Here is an 18,682-nt window from a genome sequence, read left to right as displayed (position 1 = left end):
ACAAACAAATTGTTGATTTTATCTTTTTGATAATTGAGATGATTCCCATAAAGGATGTCACATCAAGAAAGGGCATTATACTTTCTATTGTATATCATTTTTGAAAGACGTGCAATGGAAACCAAAAAGTTCCTGAGAAGAAGAAAAGAAATATTGCTAAAAAGAATGGATTAAAAGTGGAGCGCACGGTATTTATTGTGAAAATTACTGACAATTTTGCACTCATGATTTTAGAGCAGAAGTGAGAAACTTTAACTGAAAAATATCCAAGAATTTCTATTTCCAAAACATAAGTTTATTGCCTCATTTAAGAGCACAATGCTTTAGGTTTAAAGAAACCAAAAAAACTTACTATTTTAATTCAGACGAAAGCCTCTTAGCAAGGAAAATCGCATCTCAATCACGGTTAGATGATAAGATCATGGGCTTTGAAGTGAACTGCATTTTTATTGAAGAAGATGCTTCCAAAATTCATGTTAGCTGAAAGAAGTTGGTCAAACCTGCGAAAACCGAGGTTTTGAAGAAGAAAAAAAAAAAGGGGGGTGGGGACGGCAAATACTTTTCGCAATAACGCAGAATAAAAAGATATTCATCAATAAAAAAAAAAAACTCTTTGAGTAAATTTTTTTTTGGAATTATTAGCTTTGTATGAAGAAAAGTATGAATACTATCATTAACTAACTCGAGCAATAATAAGAAAATGTATCTTGTAGCTATCTTTCAGTTTAAGACTACCCTTCGTATATGACTGTGCCATGTATATACAACTAAAGCTCTGTGCTGTTACAAATACGTTTCCATCACGAAATACTTTCATTGATCCATGCTGTTTAATCAAAAACCCTCATAGATATACGTCTTCAATGAGTAAACTTACGATATGTTTTTTTTTTCTTTTCTAAACAGAATATTTATGCTATTAAAATGTCAAAGAAAGAAGCAGTCGAATATTTTAGACAAAAAATTAGCGCTAAACATACAAAGAACATTGAGCATATTCTTAAAAGATTTAATGCGTAGTTGAGGCCCAATTGTATTCAACGCTTGTTCTTTTTATGATAAAGTTATTAAGTTCATAGTCCTTGATAAAATCCGACTAACTCGTCCTTATGCACAAAGAGTTAAAAAAAAAAAAGAACCTCAAAATAAAAAGTATGAATATGAAATAAAAGTAACAAATTTAAAAGAAAAGAGGAAGCGATTAGAATCCGAGAAGCAAGATAAAAAAAAACAAACCCTCAAGCGTAGTAAATATGACAAAGAGGGACACAAAGGTACAGGATCCAAAGAATACGAGTATTATAAAAAAATCATGGATGAAGTAACAGTAGAAAAGCCGGGGAATAGCTTAGAAAGATATGTAAGAAGAGTTTAATTGTCATCTGTTATAAAGTCATAATATGCTGATGTTTTCATTGAGCATGCTCTCAGGCTATCTGACTTTATTAGAAACGTACCATTTAGAGCGCAACTATTTGTCAGCTTTTTCTTGTTGAACAACAAAGAATTATATCATTACAATGATCTGTTCAACAACTGTTTTTGGTATTCAATATCTCAGCTTATTATGAAAGTGCAGGTGATCAACTCCAACTTTGTGAATAGTCCGATTGTGCTTACTTTTGATGAATCCAAAGCCGAATTTCCCTCAATTATTTTTAGCCTAAAGGACCATCCATGTAAATATTATAGTGATGCTCTATCAGCTGAATGTGTTGTGGTATCTACAACTAATTTAAGCAACGTTGTTGAAACTTTGAAAAAAGGATGTTGTGTTATTTTCACAAAAGCAGAATAATTATCTATCCTATAAGTTCAAATAAGCGATGCATATGCAATGTATAGTGAATAACAGTCTTATACTTTAAATAATATTCATATCCTAAAGCTATTAATCAGTTACTTTTTGGATATTGCTGGCAAAGACTACCAAAAGACAAGCCTTTGTGGCGCAATGTGCCTGGATTTGATATCTCTTTAAATGATAAACCAAATTAATTATATTTATAACAAATTAGAAAAAAAATTATCATGACATCTACAATCGAGACATTGCCTGTTGTTCCTGCCCGATTTATACCGTCACTGACATGTATTGCTAGCCAAGTCGAACAAGAGGCCAAAAGTTGTAAAGATCAAAGGTCCATACGACGGCTAATTAGCTTTTTTCCAATTCCCTGTTTCAAATGGAGATATGTAATTACAATACCAAAGCATTGGTAATTAACACCAAACAAACAAGTGTCGATATGAATGATTACAATTGCATGTTTCAGAGCGTTTCATAATGCTTTCGATTTCAGTAAACTTGGCTATAAAAGGTATGTATACATATATAGGCATTATACTTTTCATCATGGATATATCTGGTACTATATATTAATTCTTATGATAAATACTAGTTTAAATAACCTAGAGTTGATTCTTAAAGGAGCTGTCTAATAGCAGTAAAGCTTTATTTTATTGTACTCTAAATACTCCTTATGTTTATGTTGAAATAGTAAACTAGCTAAAAAGAAGTACAAAAATAAATAATCAGACTTCAAGACATAATCTTTATTGACTACAGAAATATCCATTATCTGATACCAGAAAACTATTCGCAACCTATTTCAACACTTTATATCGTACCGATTTGGAAAGGTTTACGTGCGCCAAGCCGTTTACCCAATTTTAGAGGACTAAGAAAATTCTCGTGTTACTTTAGCTGAGCTTTTTCCCTCTCTCTTTTCTCCTTTGTTTTATTGTTTAATTCAAATGTTGATTTATTTAGCCCTTATTTTATTACTGATATCCTGTAAATAAGAAAGTTGCAGCATATTTTTCACAAACTTACAAGTTATATTATTTAGTATGTTGGTTTTATCGACAGCATATATTACACCTTGGCTCTATCATTGCTGACAAAACTAACCGTTTGATTGGATACCATTTATTACCAACTACTGAAGGTTCATTTGAAACTGACATTGAAGATGGTTTAACAAGTTCACAGTTTGACCTGACAGCCAACTTGGACCAAGATGACTCAAGAGCTGGTTTGAAAGACAAGGAAGAGATTCTGAAAATTATGAAAAAACAAAAAGTTTCATTTGACCAAGCTCGCCTCATTAGACAACAAAAGCTATTGAAAAAGAATGTAAGGAATTTTATTACTTGGTTAATGAAAAATACTAATTCTGCTTTTTATACAGAACATTGACCCGGATACAGGTCTACCACTCGATCCAAAATTTGTTAGCTTTTCTTGATATTGTAGAGCATTACTCGTAGGAAGGAGTTTGAGATTTACTTGATTAATACAATTTTTTCCCAATTAAACCACAAGTTTGCATACCAAATCAATTGTTTTTTTTTTCATTATATTTTTAGAATAATATTGGCAAAAAAGCATAGATAACTAAATTGAATATTGTTCAGATGCAATATGATTTTTTTATAAATTTAATTGCCTTGTCAATGTCTTACATCCAATAGGGCTTTGTCCTGATTTAAAAAAAAATGAAATGCAGGACCTCTTAAAATAGGTCTTTCTGGGTGTGATGATTTCCAGAAAGCAATTGAAATTCCTATCACTCTAAGCCTCCACTACAAACAATTTTTCCCTTCTCCTTTCATTCAAATGTCAACAGAAACCATTAAGCCATGGTTTAAGAAATATAAACCAGTTAATGAATGGCAATATTTGAAAGTGAAAATGTAAATATATAAAAAGAATACCTTAGAAGCAAAGGCTTATTGTGGTTTTATAGTTGGTCTGATGAAAATCTTGAAGTTGAAATCACTGAGCTTTCTTTTCGAATGAGTATACATCAAGCTTTGGAATTTGTTTTTGGACAATTAGGAACTTCTTGTTACGTCAATATCTTGAGCTGGAATCAGTATCATAACGAAGGAGTGATCAAAATAAAACAAAGGTATTGAAAGAAAAATCGACAACGCTTGTTCTGTTAACACACTTTAAACACAGTGAATTGACGACTGTTTGGTCAGCTTTAGCAAGTTATCACTTTACAATTGCAGAAAAAGTGTGCACAATGGAAATAGTCTCTTCTTCAGCTCATTTAATCAGCTTAGCTGAATAGTTAATGATAAGCAATATACCGTGTTAGAACTAAGAAAAAAAAATTGCATAAACTTGACCAATAAGATATACATTGTTTACATATTCTATTAAAGAACGGACGTGCATAATACAACTATTTATATAAAAATGATGGACATTGGTTATGCATTGTAGCAAAAGCAAACTTCGGATTATTGCACATTGATATAAACTTAAAACCAATTGGCGTAAAAGCTGCTCAATACTGTGGAGTTTCCTAATTTGATTTAAAGAAAAAACATGATAGCAGTGACGTAGAGTCCCTTTTTCTTCCTCCTGCTGTAAAAAATGCACTCGTCCTATACATGGATATTTATAGTGGGAGTTGTAGTATTTCTAGTAGCTATAGTTATATTACTATTCTTCTCAAGACCTCCTATAGAACTTCCTTTATCTTATAATGGTGACTTTGAAGAACTACCTTCAGATTCGGAAGAGGAAGTCGCTCATTTATCAGAAGATGCTAGACTCAGTTATGAAAGAGCAAAAAGTAAAGAAAATAAATACAAACACAAAATGGGATTCTAAATAAAGTGCTGGAATAGCTTGGCAAGAACATCATCCACCTAACAGCATTCCCACAGACATTACACCTCCACAATTTATATCCATTCAAGAAAAAGGTGTTTCAGCATTTGAGTTTGAAGGAGAACCAGAAGCCAACTGCTTTGTAGCCGGCAGAACTGAAATTCAATTTATGGAAGGTGAAAACTGCGTACAGACTAATCTGCCACTTCCTAGGAATCAAGAAGTTTATTACTGGGAGGTAAAGTTGATTAAAACAATGAGAATCAATTTATGAACTTATGCTTATACTTATAGGCAAAAATGTATGAAAAGTCTGAGAATACAACCGTGTCTGTTGGTGTTGCGACAAAGCCCTATCCAAGTTGGAGATTACCAGGTAAAAAAGCAATTCATATGCTCTTTTTTTATATTATTTATTCAACAGTTTGAATAGGCTGGAATCGATATTCTATAGGCTATTTCTCTAACAATGGCTGTAAATATTTTAGTTCACCCTTTAACAGCAAGCCTCACGGTTTGCCCTTTAAACATGGCGATGTTATTGGTGTGGGATATCGACATCGAACTGGATCCATATTTTTCACACGAAATGGAAGAAGACTTGAGGATGCTTATACTGGTATAAGGTGGAATTTGTTCCCAACAATTGGTGCAAACGGCCCTTGCCAGATTCATATCAATTTGGGACAAAGAGGATTTGTATTTGTTGAGGCTAACGTCAAAAAATGGGGGTTGGCACCTTCCCAAGGTACTCTATCTCCACCACCGGCATATGGCACAGAAAGAGATAGTGTTTTATTGGCAATGGGTACATCATCATCATCATCTGATCATCAACATACATTCATAAGCATGAACGGCATCACATCCAGCCGACCTCCCCCTTATTCAGTCGATACATCTGAAAATAATAATTTGATGAATTAAAGAGAATACCAAACAAATGTAGATAACACAACTTAATACAAAGCAAATCTTTGATTTTATTAAAAAATCATCCTCCATCAGACATAGTGAGAAATTTTGATAGATTACTTCTTTGTATTTGTCACGGTGAGGTTTTTTGCAGACCTTTCTATTATATAGCCTTAATCTGAAAGGAATATTTTTTTTAAAAAAACCTGGATTTTGACCTTTAATGACTTTACAGAGCGTCACTATTAACAAAGTTCGCTTTATGTTAATTTTCTACCAAGGCTTGAATGATTGTGTATACGTTGGCTATGCTTAATGATGATATATGCTTTATTGCTCTTTATGGATAAGTTTACCCCTTGTCTTTACCCTTTTATTCTTGAGTCTGTGCTACGCTTCATTTGATTTTTATAATTGGCACCAGGTGTCATATTTGATGTCTTTATGAAATTAGACAGTATAATCAATCTTAATGTTAGTCCTTCTATGAATTAGATGAAGATCGATATGCTTCTCTTAAAGTTAATATAATAAATACCAAAAATAAATGATTTTTTTTGTCTCCCTCTTCCTTTTTTTTGTAGATGACTATCTAACTTTTTACCTATTAAACACAACAGGAGAAAGATTTCAAGTAGTTTTTAAAAGTAAAGTACATCTCTTTCCATCTTTAGCTTGACCAGTTATTGGTGAAAAGCATTTGACAATAAAAGAATATAAAGTCCATGTACTTCAATTTAAAAATATCGACTGTAGGATTATAAAAATTTAATTATCAATGAAGAATTATAGCCGTACAATTTTGAAAACGAGATTTTAAAGTTCATACACTAAAGTTTGCATCAACAATAGCATTGCTTCTATGAAAATCAGCGCACGTATTTCTTTTTGAAAATATACAAAAAAATCATTAGTAGTTGAATATGAAATACAAACAAACTGAATGCAGTTCATTTTTATGTACTAAGAAATGGCCTTCCTCCTTTTATTTTATTCAATCATTCATATAAAGAATAAGTTACATAGATCATTGACACAAAAGCATTAATGATTTTTTTAGAAAGTATCGATTGCTAAAATAATTGCTTTTAAAGAAAATAAACAAGAATATCTACTTTAGCTTCAAAATGCTTTTATTAGACTAATGTAGTAAGACGTATATATCTGCTTTAAGTATCTTGGAATAGAAAAAGCTTGACTATAAACTTTGAATTCTGACCGGTAAAGAGCTCATCAGTAAACATACGTTTAGCATGTTTTTATTATATCAATCTCAAGCGGAGACAAAATAAAATTGGTCTGCATGAAAAAGTTTAATAAAGTTCAAGACATTAAAGACGATGTTGATTAGCTACTTCTTTTTTCTAGCTAGTAACCACCGTTGTAACTTACTGATCATTAACTAAGAAAAAAAAATTAAGCTTACATTGATAAGACAGTAGTCTTCCTTGTTTGTTGTTTGGGAAAACTGTTGACAACTGTTGATTTTTTTTTACAGCATGTATTACAAGTGGGGTTGGACATAATACAGCCCTTGTCTTTAACTTACATAACCAGGAAAAAATCCTTGATAGCAATATCACCTTTCACACTAAACATGATCCAGGCGTAAATAAAAAGAAATGTTTGTCTATATGTGTAATTTTTAAGCATGAAAGACTCAATAAGAAAAGATTGGCCTTTAAATGTTATGTAAATTTTATGCAGAATATGGTTGTACAAACAAAAATTAAGCCTCGCCCTATCTATCATAACATAAGCTATGTTAAAAGGCAAAAAAAAAAGTTGATATATTTTTTATTTTAATTTTATGCTTCAAGTAATAAGTAGTTAAAATTAAATAAGACAAGTAATATTAAAACAAATAATTGTTACATTGCTTATTCATCATCCAAAAAGGGCTTTGCTCCTTTATTTACGCGCCAATATGGTTCGACTCTTGGAATTCTTCAGAAGATGAACAAAAAATGGACTGGTTCCTAAAGATTTTTTTTTAAAAAAATATTTAAAGGAGCTTTTTTTATCAACACCTTTTTCTTATAAACTTTAAAAATCATTTTATGGATCCTTGTCAAGAGCATCTCTTAACAATTTGATATTATTGATATTTCAAATATGCTTCATTTATGTTATGACATCTATTTTTGCTCTTTTTATGTCACTGGTTCCTTTTGCTTACTTATCTATGTTTTATCTTGCTTTATCCGATTTTATAATCGCTTTGCTGTGTCTTTTGAATCTATCTCAAAACTGAATAATCATTTGCTAGGAACTCATAGTCTCAAGAAAGAACGGGAGATTAAGTAAAGCAAGACCTATTCTATTTACTACAATGATAGGCAGACAAAATACTAATATAAGAAGCCGCAACAGGTACGTAAAGATGTTATCCACACTTTATCTGAAGACCTTGTATTCAACATGATAAGGGTTGGTAAGTAGTCCAAAATAGAACATTTTTAAAAGCTCCAGGAAAATTGATAGTTGTGATTATTATATGAAAAATCATTTTATTAGCACATGTCTTTATAAATTGCCTGCAAGAAAAAAAATCACGGCTATCATTTATAGCTAGATAATCTAGGTGTTTCATATGAAGATATACTGCATTGCTTTATATAAGAAAAAGACATAATATCAGTAACTATGTGTCCTTCATTCTATCATAAAAGCCTGAAGTAAGTTAATAAATTTAATGGCAATAAGTCTTTGAAATGCAAAATACCCTGAAGGGGCCACCTAAATTTTATGATTGAAGGCGTGTGTTTGGCCCACTGTGCCCTGTCATCTGTATACAAAGATTAATTACTAAAAGTACCTATCAATTATGTAAATATAATTTACATTTATACATTATCTCTTTTAGAAATGTTAGTTGGTGAAAGAAAAGTATACCGCAATTGCTAGTTTTGTATGCTACCTTTAATTTTACCATATATTAAACTTAGGCAAAATGTTTGGAGTATACAAGCTACCTACCATTAGAAATTAAATGAGCATGATCTGTGATTAGTAGGGGTTCTTTACAAAATCTTTTCGGACGTCAGAATAAGGAGCATATTCTATATCCCCCATAGTCTAGCTAACTATCAGCATATTCTAACGTTACAAATATTGGTTTACAAGGTACTCTATACGTTACTATATGCATTATCTTCTTGAGAAGGGTCCCAACAGATGCTACATGCCTCTACAAGACAGGATCTTTTTAGAAAGGTTTTACTTTCTCTTTGTTTCTTAAAACAATCGCATTTTGTACGGAACCCTAAGAAAGTATCAAAATATGTTCGTCATAAATAGACCAATTTTTTTTTCTGTTTGTAAGCATAATTTGATCATGTTTGTAATTCCTTGTTAAAAGTTGGAAGGTTTTAAAGGACAGAAAAAGTACATTCTTTAGTTGTTTTTACTATCTATCTCATCATAATAATGCCTCCATCTAAATCAAACTATTGTAATTGATTATGGGTATGGAACGAGGATGAATATAGCTTAATATGAAGATCTACTTTTAGACATAGAAGTAGGTTGTGTATAGTCCTGAATGTCTTTGAGTATCTTAATCTGTGGACAACTGAACCTGTTTAATAGTTCATATTTCATCTGTACTCAAACTAATTGCGAAATTTATTTTTTAAATCCACAGAATTTTTTTGATACCTGCAAATTTCTTTGAAAACACTACATGCATCAAGTCATAAGTTTTTGAGATGATCTTTTCAAACTGTAACAAGGTCACGAGTCGGAGCCAATAAATACAAGAATAAGAAATACACTTCTTTTTCTTACAAACAAAAAAAAAAAAGGAAATAGAAATCAATAAGGAAATGCTTCGATTTTTTTGTAAAGGACTATCTATTTTTATCATTATCTCTATCGTAATATATTCAACTGTTAGATTAAAACAAAGACATACAATAGTAGATGAAAATGACAATGTACATCAGCCTATGGAATTAAAGACAGTATACCGTTCTGATGTTTCAACTAGTAGTTTACATTATTTTCATACATTTCAGAAAAACGAATTGAGTGTAAAGAATTTAGAAAACTATATAGTAAAGTCAGTACCCGGCGTTACATTCAGGCCGAAAATTGAAAAAATAGACAAGCATAGAAAATTAGTAAGGTTATTCAACGAACCTGTCGAGTCAGAACCTTTGATATATCTGTTACCTGATATCACAGACCATGCTACAATATTAACATTAGCAAAGATGTCTTTTGATGTTTATAGTAAGATTGGCAGCAACGATCAATGGTATGACTTGGATTCTAATTGGGGAATTGTAAGTTGCTTTTTATCATTTTTTATGAAAGAATAATAAGTATTATTTTGCTTCAGAACTCAACCTTTGGATGGGATGAAAAAGGAATGAGAGGGCATGTTTTTGGAAATAACGACAACTCTTTATTGATTATTGGATTTAAAGGAACAAGTGGTTCTATATTTAACAATGAACCTACTGGGGAACAAGATAAATTTAATGTATGAATTTTATACATCTTACACAAATCAAATAGCTAAGCTCTTTCTTTCTTTTTGGATATAGGACAACATGTTATTTTCCTGCTGTTGTGCAAAAGTAGATCGCACATGGAAGGGCATCTGTCAATGTAAGGATGATCAGCAACCATACCAATGTGATAGTTTGTGCTTAGAGAAAAGCTTATTATCATCTGAACTCTACTATGATTATGCTAGTGTAAGTTTTTTTTTTTAATACCTCATCTATCAATAATGGATTTTCTCAAAATGATGCCATATGTAGCGTATCTATCTGGATGTTAGTGAAAAATATCCGAATGCCACAGTCTGGTTAACAGGTCATTCGCTTGGTGGAGCTGTCGCTAGTTTAGTAGGTCAGACATTTGGTGTACCAGCTATTACCTTTGAAAGCCCTGGTGATCGCTTAGCGTCACGCAGATTGCATATGCCCCAAGCTCCTGGAGCAAAAGATCTACCGATCTGGCATTTTGGTCATACAGCAGATCCATTATTTATTGGTGTTTGTACTGTAAGTTATTTGATCTCCGTTTTTATCTTTGCTAAATTTTAGCTTATTAGGGACCTATGAGTGGCTGTTATTATGCAGGATATGCTATGGAATCCCGTTGTCATGCAGGAAAGGTTAGTTACTTCCCCTTAAAAATACGAAATTCTAAAAACAAACCTCATACATAGGTGTGTATATGGGATACCGTTAAAGATCATGGATGGAGAGTCAATCTGGCTACCCACAGAATAGCTGACGTGATTGAAAACATTATAAAAAGACCAGATGAGTTCCCCTTGCCTACTTGTCAGGTACAAGAAGATTGTGATGATTGCGGTTTATGGATGTATAAAGACCCACGAGATGAATTATAGCGTTTGCTTGCTTACTGGCTTTGTTTATTTTTATTTTTATTATATATAAAAAATTATGTAAATATCGTTAAAGTTCTTCGGTTGTTACAGTATATCCATGATTATGATCATCATCAACTACCGGACGATTGGCAAGAAGCTCCACCTCTTCCCAATTCAAAAACATTTCTTGTCTAATTGGTGTTCCCTGTTCATTGTCCACAAAGATAGTCGAATTGTTAATAATCTGCGGTATAAGATTTCCACATTGCGTCAAGTGGCAAAATACGTCAATTGTATACCCTATCAGATAAGCACCAATAGCCCAAATAATGATCAGTAGGATGGCCCATATGATTGCCAAAATAGTCCAAGTGGCTCTTGTATAAGGGTACAGGATGTGACCAGTAGTAGGATAAAAACTGAGATCTGAACAAAGTGGGTTGACAAAGAGGGCGTCGGCCAGCTTGGTATCGTTGTTGTAGTGCCCAGAAAGTACATCTGTAATCATGCCTGAAGTACCATAAAGACCTGCGTTGCTTCTCATAGCTTGCGCCAAAGCATCCGCGACTACCCTATTATTTGCATCGAAAGTGACAGCACTGTTTCTGTCACATTCTCGAGTGGAATTTCCAGAGAAACATGTATAGTTGGTGGTTTGTGCAGAAACATAAAAACCAGCTTTGTAGTACTCTGGAGGGTTTGATATAATGATTATCGCTTCATCGTTGTTTGCAGAGGAATATCGTAAAATGTAAAGGGTGACTGTTCCATTTATATTTGTATTATTTATCGTAATGGGCGCAAGTGTTTTAAGATACTGCATTTGGGCAGTGAAGTTAGTGATAGGATTATTATCAACACAAATAGTGGTTAGATTGCTGCCGTCATGTGTCCATGAGGATGTAACTGCATTATTCGTACTTTGTTGTATTCCACTTGCTGAGGCTGAATTTATGTTATTGTTGCTACTGTCACTAAAAGTGGCGGAAGTTACTGCACTAGATGCAGATGGATTTGCATCTGTTGTCTGCTGCGATGATGGTGTGACTGTAGGGCTATTTGCTGATTGCTCCTCGACTGATGTAGGGGTTGGAACACTTGACCCAAACTTAGAGTTTTGTTTTCCATTAGTAGGCATTGGAACTAAGGCTGTAGTTGAACTAGATTGTGTAGTTGAACTTTGACTACCAGAAGGGTTGCTAGAACCATCATTATCGCAAAGATTGTGGTGCCGTCTTGCAAGGATACTGTGGTTAGGTGCTTGAACTGAAATGTTTGAAATCGGCGTAAATTTTGAAGTTATCAATGAAACACCAAAATTAGGTATATTGGGTTGGTTGAAATTATCTAATATAGACGATGCGTCAGAAAGTGAGTTACTAATCAATCCACTTGAAAATGCTTTTGATGCCAAATCGTACTGAGCCGGAGTTGAATGCTGGCATTGAGCAGCTTCCATATTACTACTACCATCTTGAAGGTGATAAAACACCGTAGTAGATGATTGAAATTCGGCTTGTAACAGGTTACCAATCAAGAAGGCTATAGGTATAAGAGAAGCAATGGCAAGGTATCTGAGTCCTGATCGATAACGCAGACCGCTGTAAATAGCCTCCACCCCACCTGTAGAACGGAATTTGATTACTGAATCAGGATAGACTCCGTTCGTAAACACCTTAATAAGAGCTACTACTAAAGATCTCGCCACCAAAAGGGGTACTAATCCTTCAAAAATACCCTTTAAAATGCTTGCTGGATAGGTTCGATATCGAGGAAGAAGAGAGTCTCCAGGAAGTGGGATCAACCACCATGCTTGACCAAGGAAAATAGAAATAATGGCCAGCGCCCATAAAAGATGAAGCTGGAAATAAAAGCGGAATTCATATGCTGGCTTATAAGATTGATGCTCTTCTTCAGCATTGTGCTCTTTGGCGGCAGGATCTGACATAATAATGCAAAAAAAAAAATAATAGGAGACAAAGAAAAGAGAGTAATAGAAAAGGAGAAAAGGGGAAATAAATTCAAGATTTTAAAGCCTATCTTTTTTTGTTAATGATGGTATATGTATTGTTCCCTTTTTTGTTGTATTTTTATTAAGGAGTCTTGATCTTAAGCATGCAGAAAGAAAACCTCAATCTTTTTTTGAATGTTACACGGCTCCCATATGAAAACAATATATTCTTTTAGGAAAAAAGGTTACACTGGATGCTAATCTATGACATAGCTTCATTCCATAAAATGGCTTCATATTAATGCTATCCGAGCTTCTGGTACTTTTTAGGTCAAGCCTCCGAGATTTTTCACTGACTACTTTCCGATGTCTGTAAGGGATCAATTCGCAGTGTGACACCGGTTCTCATTTTTTTTTTTTTTTTGATCAACTGAAATATTTAAAGTCAGCAACAAGTATTTTATAAGTACAATTACTATTTTGGATCACTCGTTTTATTCGTTTATGCACAATAACATTTTGAGTTCGATAAAAGAACATAATACTTATATGTCATATGGTCTTTGCTTTACTCAATGTACTTGAGAAAGCATAGCTTACTATGTTTGAATCCCTCCTTTGTCATGTAACTAAACAATATACAACAAAGGTTTTCTTTTGTTGCTTGTATTCTCAAAAAAAAATTGGTAATAAAAGCCGCAAGTCTTCCTTGAATTTATAGAGTAATACTTATTGAGTATGGTCATTTTATTCTTTTTTTTTCTCTTGTAAAGAAATAGTTTTCCTATAAATGTAATAGGTGCCACATGTGGGAGAGTGATGTGTATCAATAGGAACAGAGCATAGACGATTGAGCATGCTAGACAACTTCAAGCCCGTCCTTTTTGAAGGTGGCAAAATGAGACATAGCATAGGTGGTTGATCGTTTATCAATGAAAGAAAAGTCGTCAATAGCAGGCCTCCAATGGGGCGCACCAGATCCGAGAGAACAAAACGGCTGAGAGTCTAGTGTTGTTGACAAAAGGAAATCGCTAAAAAGACTAAGAGGATCGAGCATGCACTGCTGAGAAAAATGAATTATGGACTAAGCGATTGACAACATTTATTCATACTCTCCATTTCTTAGAACAATGCTGTAAGACTTTAGTATTGGCAGAGCAGAATTTACCCTGTGAAGGAGTCAAAATGTTGAAAGAAGAGACTGACTATAGAGTTTATGGTGAAATAGACAATGTCAATGATGGCAGAATTTACTGCAACTGAATACTTAGTCTTTTCCTTGATAAATACTTAATTTAGGCAGCCAAATAAATTTGCCCAAGAAGCATTGCTGTGTTGCGTATGAATTAACAAATAGGTACTTGTGCTCAGAAAAAAAAATCATATGTCATAAGCCTATTTTCTATTGTTTATGCAAAACGTAACCAATTTTGTCCTTTTTCTTCCACATTCCTTTTTTTTTTATTTCCTTTTTCCAAGAAAAGAGCGTTTCAAACGTTTGTTTGATATTTTCTCACACGGAGTTGCGTTGCAAAAAAAAAAAAAAAAAAAAAAAAAAAAAAAAAACATTAATCTTTTCTTATTTCTTGAAGGCTTTATAGTAAGGACAAGCAAGAGGTACTAAACTTTTTCATTGACGGTTAATTGTATTATACATGAATAAAATTGAAGAAAGACAGATACGACATAGTCGAATATAACATTGCTAGTAAAGAATCTGAGCAATTGCATATGAAGGATTGAACATACATGTATCAAAAAGAGCACAGCATTTTGGTTTTTGAGCAACTGTGAATAAAACAATAGAACTTGAATACGTATGCGAAGATTATTTGGACTCTTAACAATTTCTATTTATAACTTTTATATAGCAATACCAATATTTTAAAAATAGAAAGAACTTTTTGGATGGATCATAAATATTTATATATAGCATAATCCATCATTTGTGGAGGTTGTGTTGTGTGATATACCTTGTAAAATTTGCTTTGCTCAGAAATAGAGAATACTTCATTAGTTGGACAAGCTCAATTTTTCAAACGCAGGTATATTAAAAAAAGATATATTCCCCTTTTTACATCTTTTTCTCTTCTTCACTTGTACTTACGTAAAAACATATGAAATCCAAAAGTACTGTATCCGAATATTTGTCTACTAAAATATATCAATATGAACTTCAAACTGCTTTGTATATGCTAGAGCCTTGGGAAAAGGCTTTATTTAGTAAGTCTTGAAAATACTTTTCGGGCTCTTGAAGTCTAAGTTTCTTTGTAATAGACACCATTGTGCTGAGTGTTGTCTTCTTAGCATTCATCACCATGTATCAATACATTCCTGCTCTATTCAAGTTCATTGTTTGAAAAAAGAATACTCAATTTTTTGTACAGTTACCTTCATAATATTTGTTTGATTGGGTAAGCCAGTTGCGTAACAATCTATCAATCTCTTGGCAAGTTGAAATAAACACTTGTTTCCAGATCAATCTATAAATACCCGAACATTGATATGAACTCTTAGAAATCTTTTTAAATGAGTAAATATACCACATATGCATGAAGAGAGTAAAAGCTTTCTATGTACCATAAAGATATAGTATGAGATTGAAAAAGAAGGCATCAATTTATGGCTTTTTTTTATCAGACCAAATTTATGCATTCGTTTTTTATTTTTAGAGTAGATCTTTGATACAACATAAGAAAAGTTTGTAAACGACGAATAGAAATGTAATAAATATTTTTTTGGCTGAATGTATCTTATGCAAAGCTTTTGCCGCAAGCATTAAAGACCACTTGTTTTTGAAACCAAATAAAAAGCCTTTTAAAACGTTATTATTTCAAAGTAAAACTAAGCGGCAAAATAGATGCAAAGCAAAATAGTGATTTTGTAACCATAAAGTAGGAATACTTTCACTAAGGGTCCCGGCCTGGACTTAGGGTCTATACAATACATCTTTATCAAAATCAGCGGATGAAATTGCCTCTGATATTTAGACTTTCATCTGGAGCTCTTAAACCGGTTGATAAGCATGTGATCAGGTAAAATAGCTTCCGGAGTTAAAACATAAAAGGCTCTCCTTCAAATCTCTACGCGGTCATCAAAGTTTTAATTGTAATGACATCGAATCATTCAACAATTCGTACAGGATATATGCACAGATATGGAATTTAAGATGCTTTCATTCTTCTCTTTATTTTTAGTATTAGTCTGCTGATTTTGCTTCTGATCTTTATTACTGCTATGAAAAAAACTGTATCAATTTTACATTAATGTCCGGACCGGACACGATCACTGTTTTTGTATACAGAGTTATTGCCTCGTTTAGTGAGCTTCTTTCCCTTTTGCATTATATAAGAATGGTAATATCAACACAAACAAATACACATCCATCCGTACAGTCGAGATAGAGAGAATAAAGAAGCTAGATGAAAGGGTGATATGGCATCAACAAAGCAAAAGCTTAGATAAATCAATAAAATGTGTGCATAGAATTAATTATATGTGTCAAATAATAATTGATCGACAAGTTAACACTTCATTTCATACCATAATTGAAAGTAACAACAATAACAGCAAAATTAACTTACAATGAATATCACTTTTTATCTTCTTATTAAAAACTCTATTTCGATGCGGATTTTTTAATACAACAAATTCTAACACATTTGAAACATGATTAGGCTGACGAGCAAACCGCTCCTAGAAAGAGAACCTTCCGTAAGTTTACCTACCGTGGTGTTGAACTTGATCAACTCTTGGACATGTCTTCTGAACAGGTAGAAAAAAAGGGGGGAGGAAGATGAAAGAGATATACTTAACTAACATCTAAAAGTTCATGGAACTCGTTCACTGCCGTGCCCGTAGAAGATTCCAACGTGGTCTTAAGCGTAAGCCTATGGGTCTTATCAAGAAGCTTCGTGCTGCCAAGAAGGCTGCCACTCCTGGTGAAAGACCTGATGTTGTCAAGACCCATCTTCGTGATATGATTATTGTCCCTGAAATGATTGGTTCTGTTGTTGGTATCTACAACGGTAAGACCTTCAACCAAGTTGAAATTAAGCCCGAAATGACTGGTCACTACCTTGGTGAATTCTCCATTACCTACAAGCCTGTCAAGCACGGTCGTCCCGGTATTGGTGCCACTCACTCCTCCAAGTTTGTTCCTCTCAAATAAACAAAATTACGTACGATTCTTTATTGTTTTATAACAATCTATACATACTTACTCACATATTAAAAATGATTGACAATAAATCAATTAAAGCCCATTTTTATTACTTCTTTTGTCAGTAATTTGACTACACTCAAAATGTTTATCACATCTATACGATATTTAAAATGCAAAAAGCTTGATTTATTTATGCTTGCCATTGAAGATTGTTTAATCAAAGGCAAAGTCTTTTTGGATGATGAAGGTTGAGAAGGGGAAAATAAATAACCATGCGCATTTACTATACATAAAGATAAAAGCTGATACCAAATAATGTTTCTTTTATCAATGTAGTTGATGCCAAGTTGATACTTAAAATGAAGGAGCTATGCATTCCTGTAGCCAACTAATACAAACTATCCAAATAAAAGTACAATTGATTTTCTTGAAATCGTCAAGAAGACATGCAACTCCTTCAAGGTCAAGCACAAGTTGATATTTCTGGGCGGAAAAATAATAATGTTGCATGCAAGTTCCCAATACAGTACACCTATGTGCAATAAGTTGATAAATGATGAGGTTATAAAGTACAAATCAATAACCCATCTCAATATTTTATTTTCGATATCGATAATTGAGTGTGGACTCTTTATCAGAGAGGAAACATGATGCTGTAATAAAAGAAACGACCTGATGGATTACTAAACAACATAACAAATCACATATGTTTGGCAGAAGGTAATAGATAGCCAAATAAGACCACTACCGTTATTGATTACTTGGGTATGCTTGTTTTACTCTAGCTTTGAAGAATGCTTGACAGTTTATTAAAAGATATTTGTCAAATATTGGAGTTGAAATATAATGGTATATGTTTGTCTTTTATGTGTTACTATTTATTATCTACAAAAATATATTAAAAAGCTCACCTGCATAATCAACAAACGGGATTACAGTCGCTTAATTTCAGATACAATTCTGAAAAAGTTAAAAGTAGAAAAGAGGCCAAGTTCAATATTCAGTGTTCATTCTTCTGAAACTGATAGTGCTGTATTTAATTAATAGAGTTCAGCAGTCAAAAGATACATGAAGATGGACTCACGTTGCCCAAAGTTCTGGAGGCTATGTTTATTAAACCTGTAAAAGAAAAATTAGAAAAACCAACTTGAAATTGCAGTTATTGGTTTTATCATTTATAAGTGTTAGACAAAAAGCAAGAAACATATAGTACAGTACATGTTGATGCCTCTTTTTTTAAAAAATTACAAAAACCCCCAATTACAAGTCATGATATTTTACTACCTGGTTGAACCCGGTTGTAAATTTCTACGATAAAAGAATTGACATTGTCCTGATGGCAAGAAAACGTTTGTAAGAAACATCACATAGGGCAAGCAAATCTGTAACTTTCTTGGGCATGTTTTTTTTAACCCCCCAAATTAGAACCGAAGAGAGCTGCCAGGGAGTGATAAGAAGCGAGGTTTTACCTTCTATTGTACTCTTGTCTTTTCTTTCAGTATCAGATGATCGCTTTATGTTTTCTCTCCTCTTGTATACTGTAGAAAAAGTTGTCACTAGCAAGGTTTCCTCTATTATTGCTCATCGAAATCCTCCATAGATCCAGAAGGCTTTTGGCTGCAATCAGCTCCTCACGATCTGTATTACTACTGAATGCCTAGTGTA

At 33.0% G+C, this 18,682-nt stretch overlaps 6 protein-coding genes across 6 annotated transcripts; 4 read left to right on the top strand and 2 right to left on the bottom strand.

Moving 5' to 3' along the window:
• Positions 1-2,287: 2,287 nt before the first annotated feature.
• On the top strand, positions 2,288-3,396 carry RO3G_04384 (uncharacterized protein; the record flags this gene model as incomplete). Its single annotated transcript, XM_067658974.1, has 3 exons — positions 2,288-2,321; positions 2,853-3,139; positions 3,373-3,396. 3 exons carry the CDS (start codon positions 2,288-2,290, stop codon positions 3,394-3,396), a joined length of 345 nt encoding a protein of 114 aa, XP_067515075.1.
• Positions 3,397-4,345: 949 nt separating this feature from the next.
• RO3G_04383 (uncharacterized protein) lies at positions 4,346-5,560 on the top strand (the record flags this gene model as incomplete). The annotated part of the gene is made up of 5 exons (XM_067658973.1): positions 4,346-4,359; positions 4,477-4,595; positions 4,651-4,871; positions 4,928-5,009; positions 5,088-5,560. The coding sequence occupies 5 exons, from the start codon at positions 4,346-4,348 to the stop codon at positions 5,558-5,560; spliced, it is 909 nt and encodes a 302-aa protein (XP_067515074.1).
• Positions 5,561-10,107: 4,547 nt separating this feature from the next.
• Positions 10,108-10,608, top strand: RO3G_04382 (uncharacterized protein; the record flags this gene model as incomplete). Its single annotated transcript, XM_067658972.1, has 2 exons — positions 10,108-10,254; positions 10,321-10,608. The coding sequence occupies 2 exons, from the start codon at positions 10,108-10,110 to the stop codon at positions 10,606-10,608; spliced, it is 435 nt and encodes a 144-aa protein (XP_067515073.1).
• Positions 10,609-10,986: 378 nt separating this feature from the next.
• Positions 10,987-12,849, bottom strand: RO3G_04381 (uncharacterized protein; the record flags this gene model as incomplete). The annotated part of the gene is made up of 1 exon (XM_067658971.1): positions 10,987-12,849. One exon carries the CDS (start codon positions 12,847-12,849, stop codon positions 10,987-10,989), a length of 1,863 nt encoding a protein of 620 aa, XP_067515072.1.
• A 3,761-nt stretch (positions 12,850-16,610) lies between these two features.
• On the top strand, positions 16,611-17,023 carry RO3G_04380 (40S ribosomal protein S15; the record flags this gene model as incomplete). Its single annotated transcript, XM_067658970.1, has 2 exons — positions 16,611-16,625; positions 16,682-17,023. 2 exons carry the CDS (start codon positions 16,611-16,613, stop codon positions 17,021-17,023), a joined length of 357 nt encoding a protein of 118 aa, XP_067515071.1.
• A 207-nt stretch (positions 17,024-17,230) lies between these two features.
• On the bottom strand, positions 17,231-17,605 carry RO3G_04379 (uncharacterized protein; the record flags this gene model as incomplete). Its single annotated transcript, XM_067658969.1, has 3 exons — positions 17,231-17,300; positions 17,417-17,549; positions 17,602-17,605. 3 exons carry the CDS (start codon positions 17,603-17,605, stop codon positions 17,231-17,233), a joined length of 207 nt encoding a protein of 68 aa, XP_067515070.1.
• Between the last annotated feature and the right edge of the window lie 1,077 nt (positions 17,606-18,682).

Source organism: Rhizopus delemar, genomic scaffold (assembly GCF_000149305.1).
Source record: "Rhizopus delemar RA 99-880 supercont3.3 genomic scaffold, whole genome shotgun sequence".
NCBI classification, from domain to species: Eukaryota; Fungi; Mucoromycota; class Mucoromycetes; order Mucorales; family Rhizopodaceae; genus Rhizopus; species Rhizopus delemar.
Note: the sequence above shows the minus strand (reverse complement) of the source record. Positions and strands in the feature narration are given on the sequence as shown.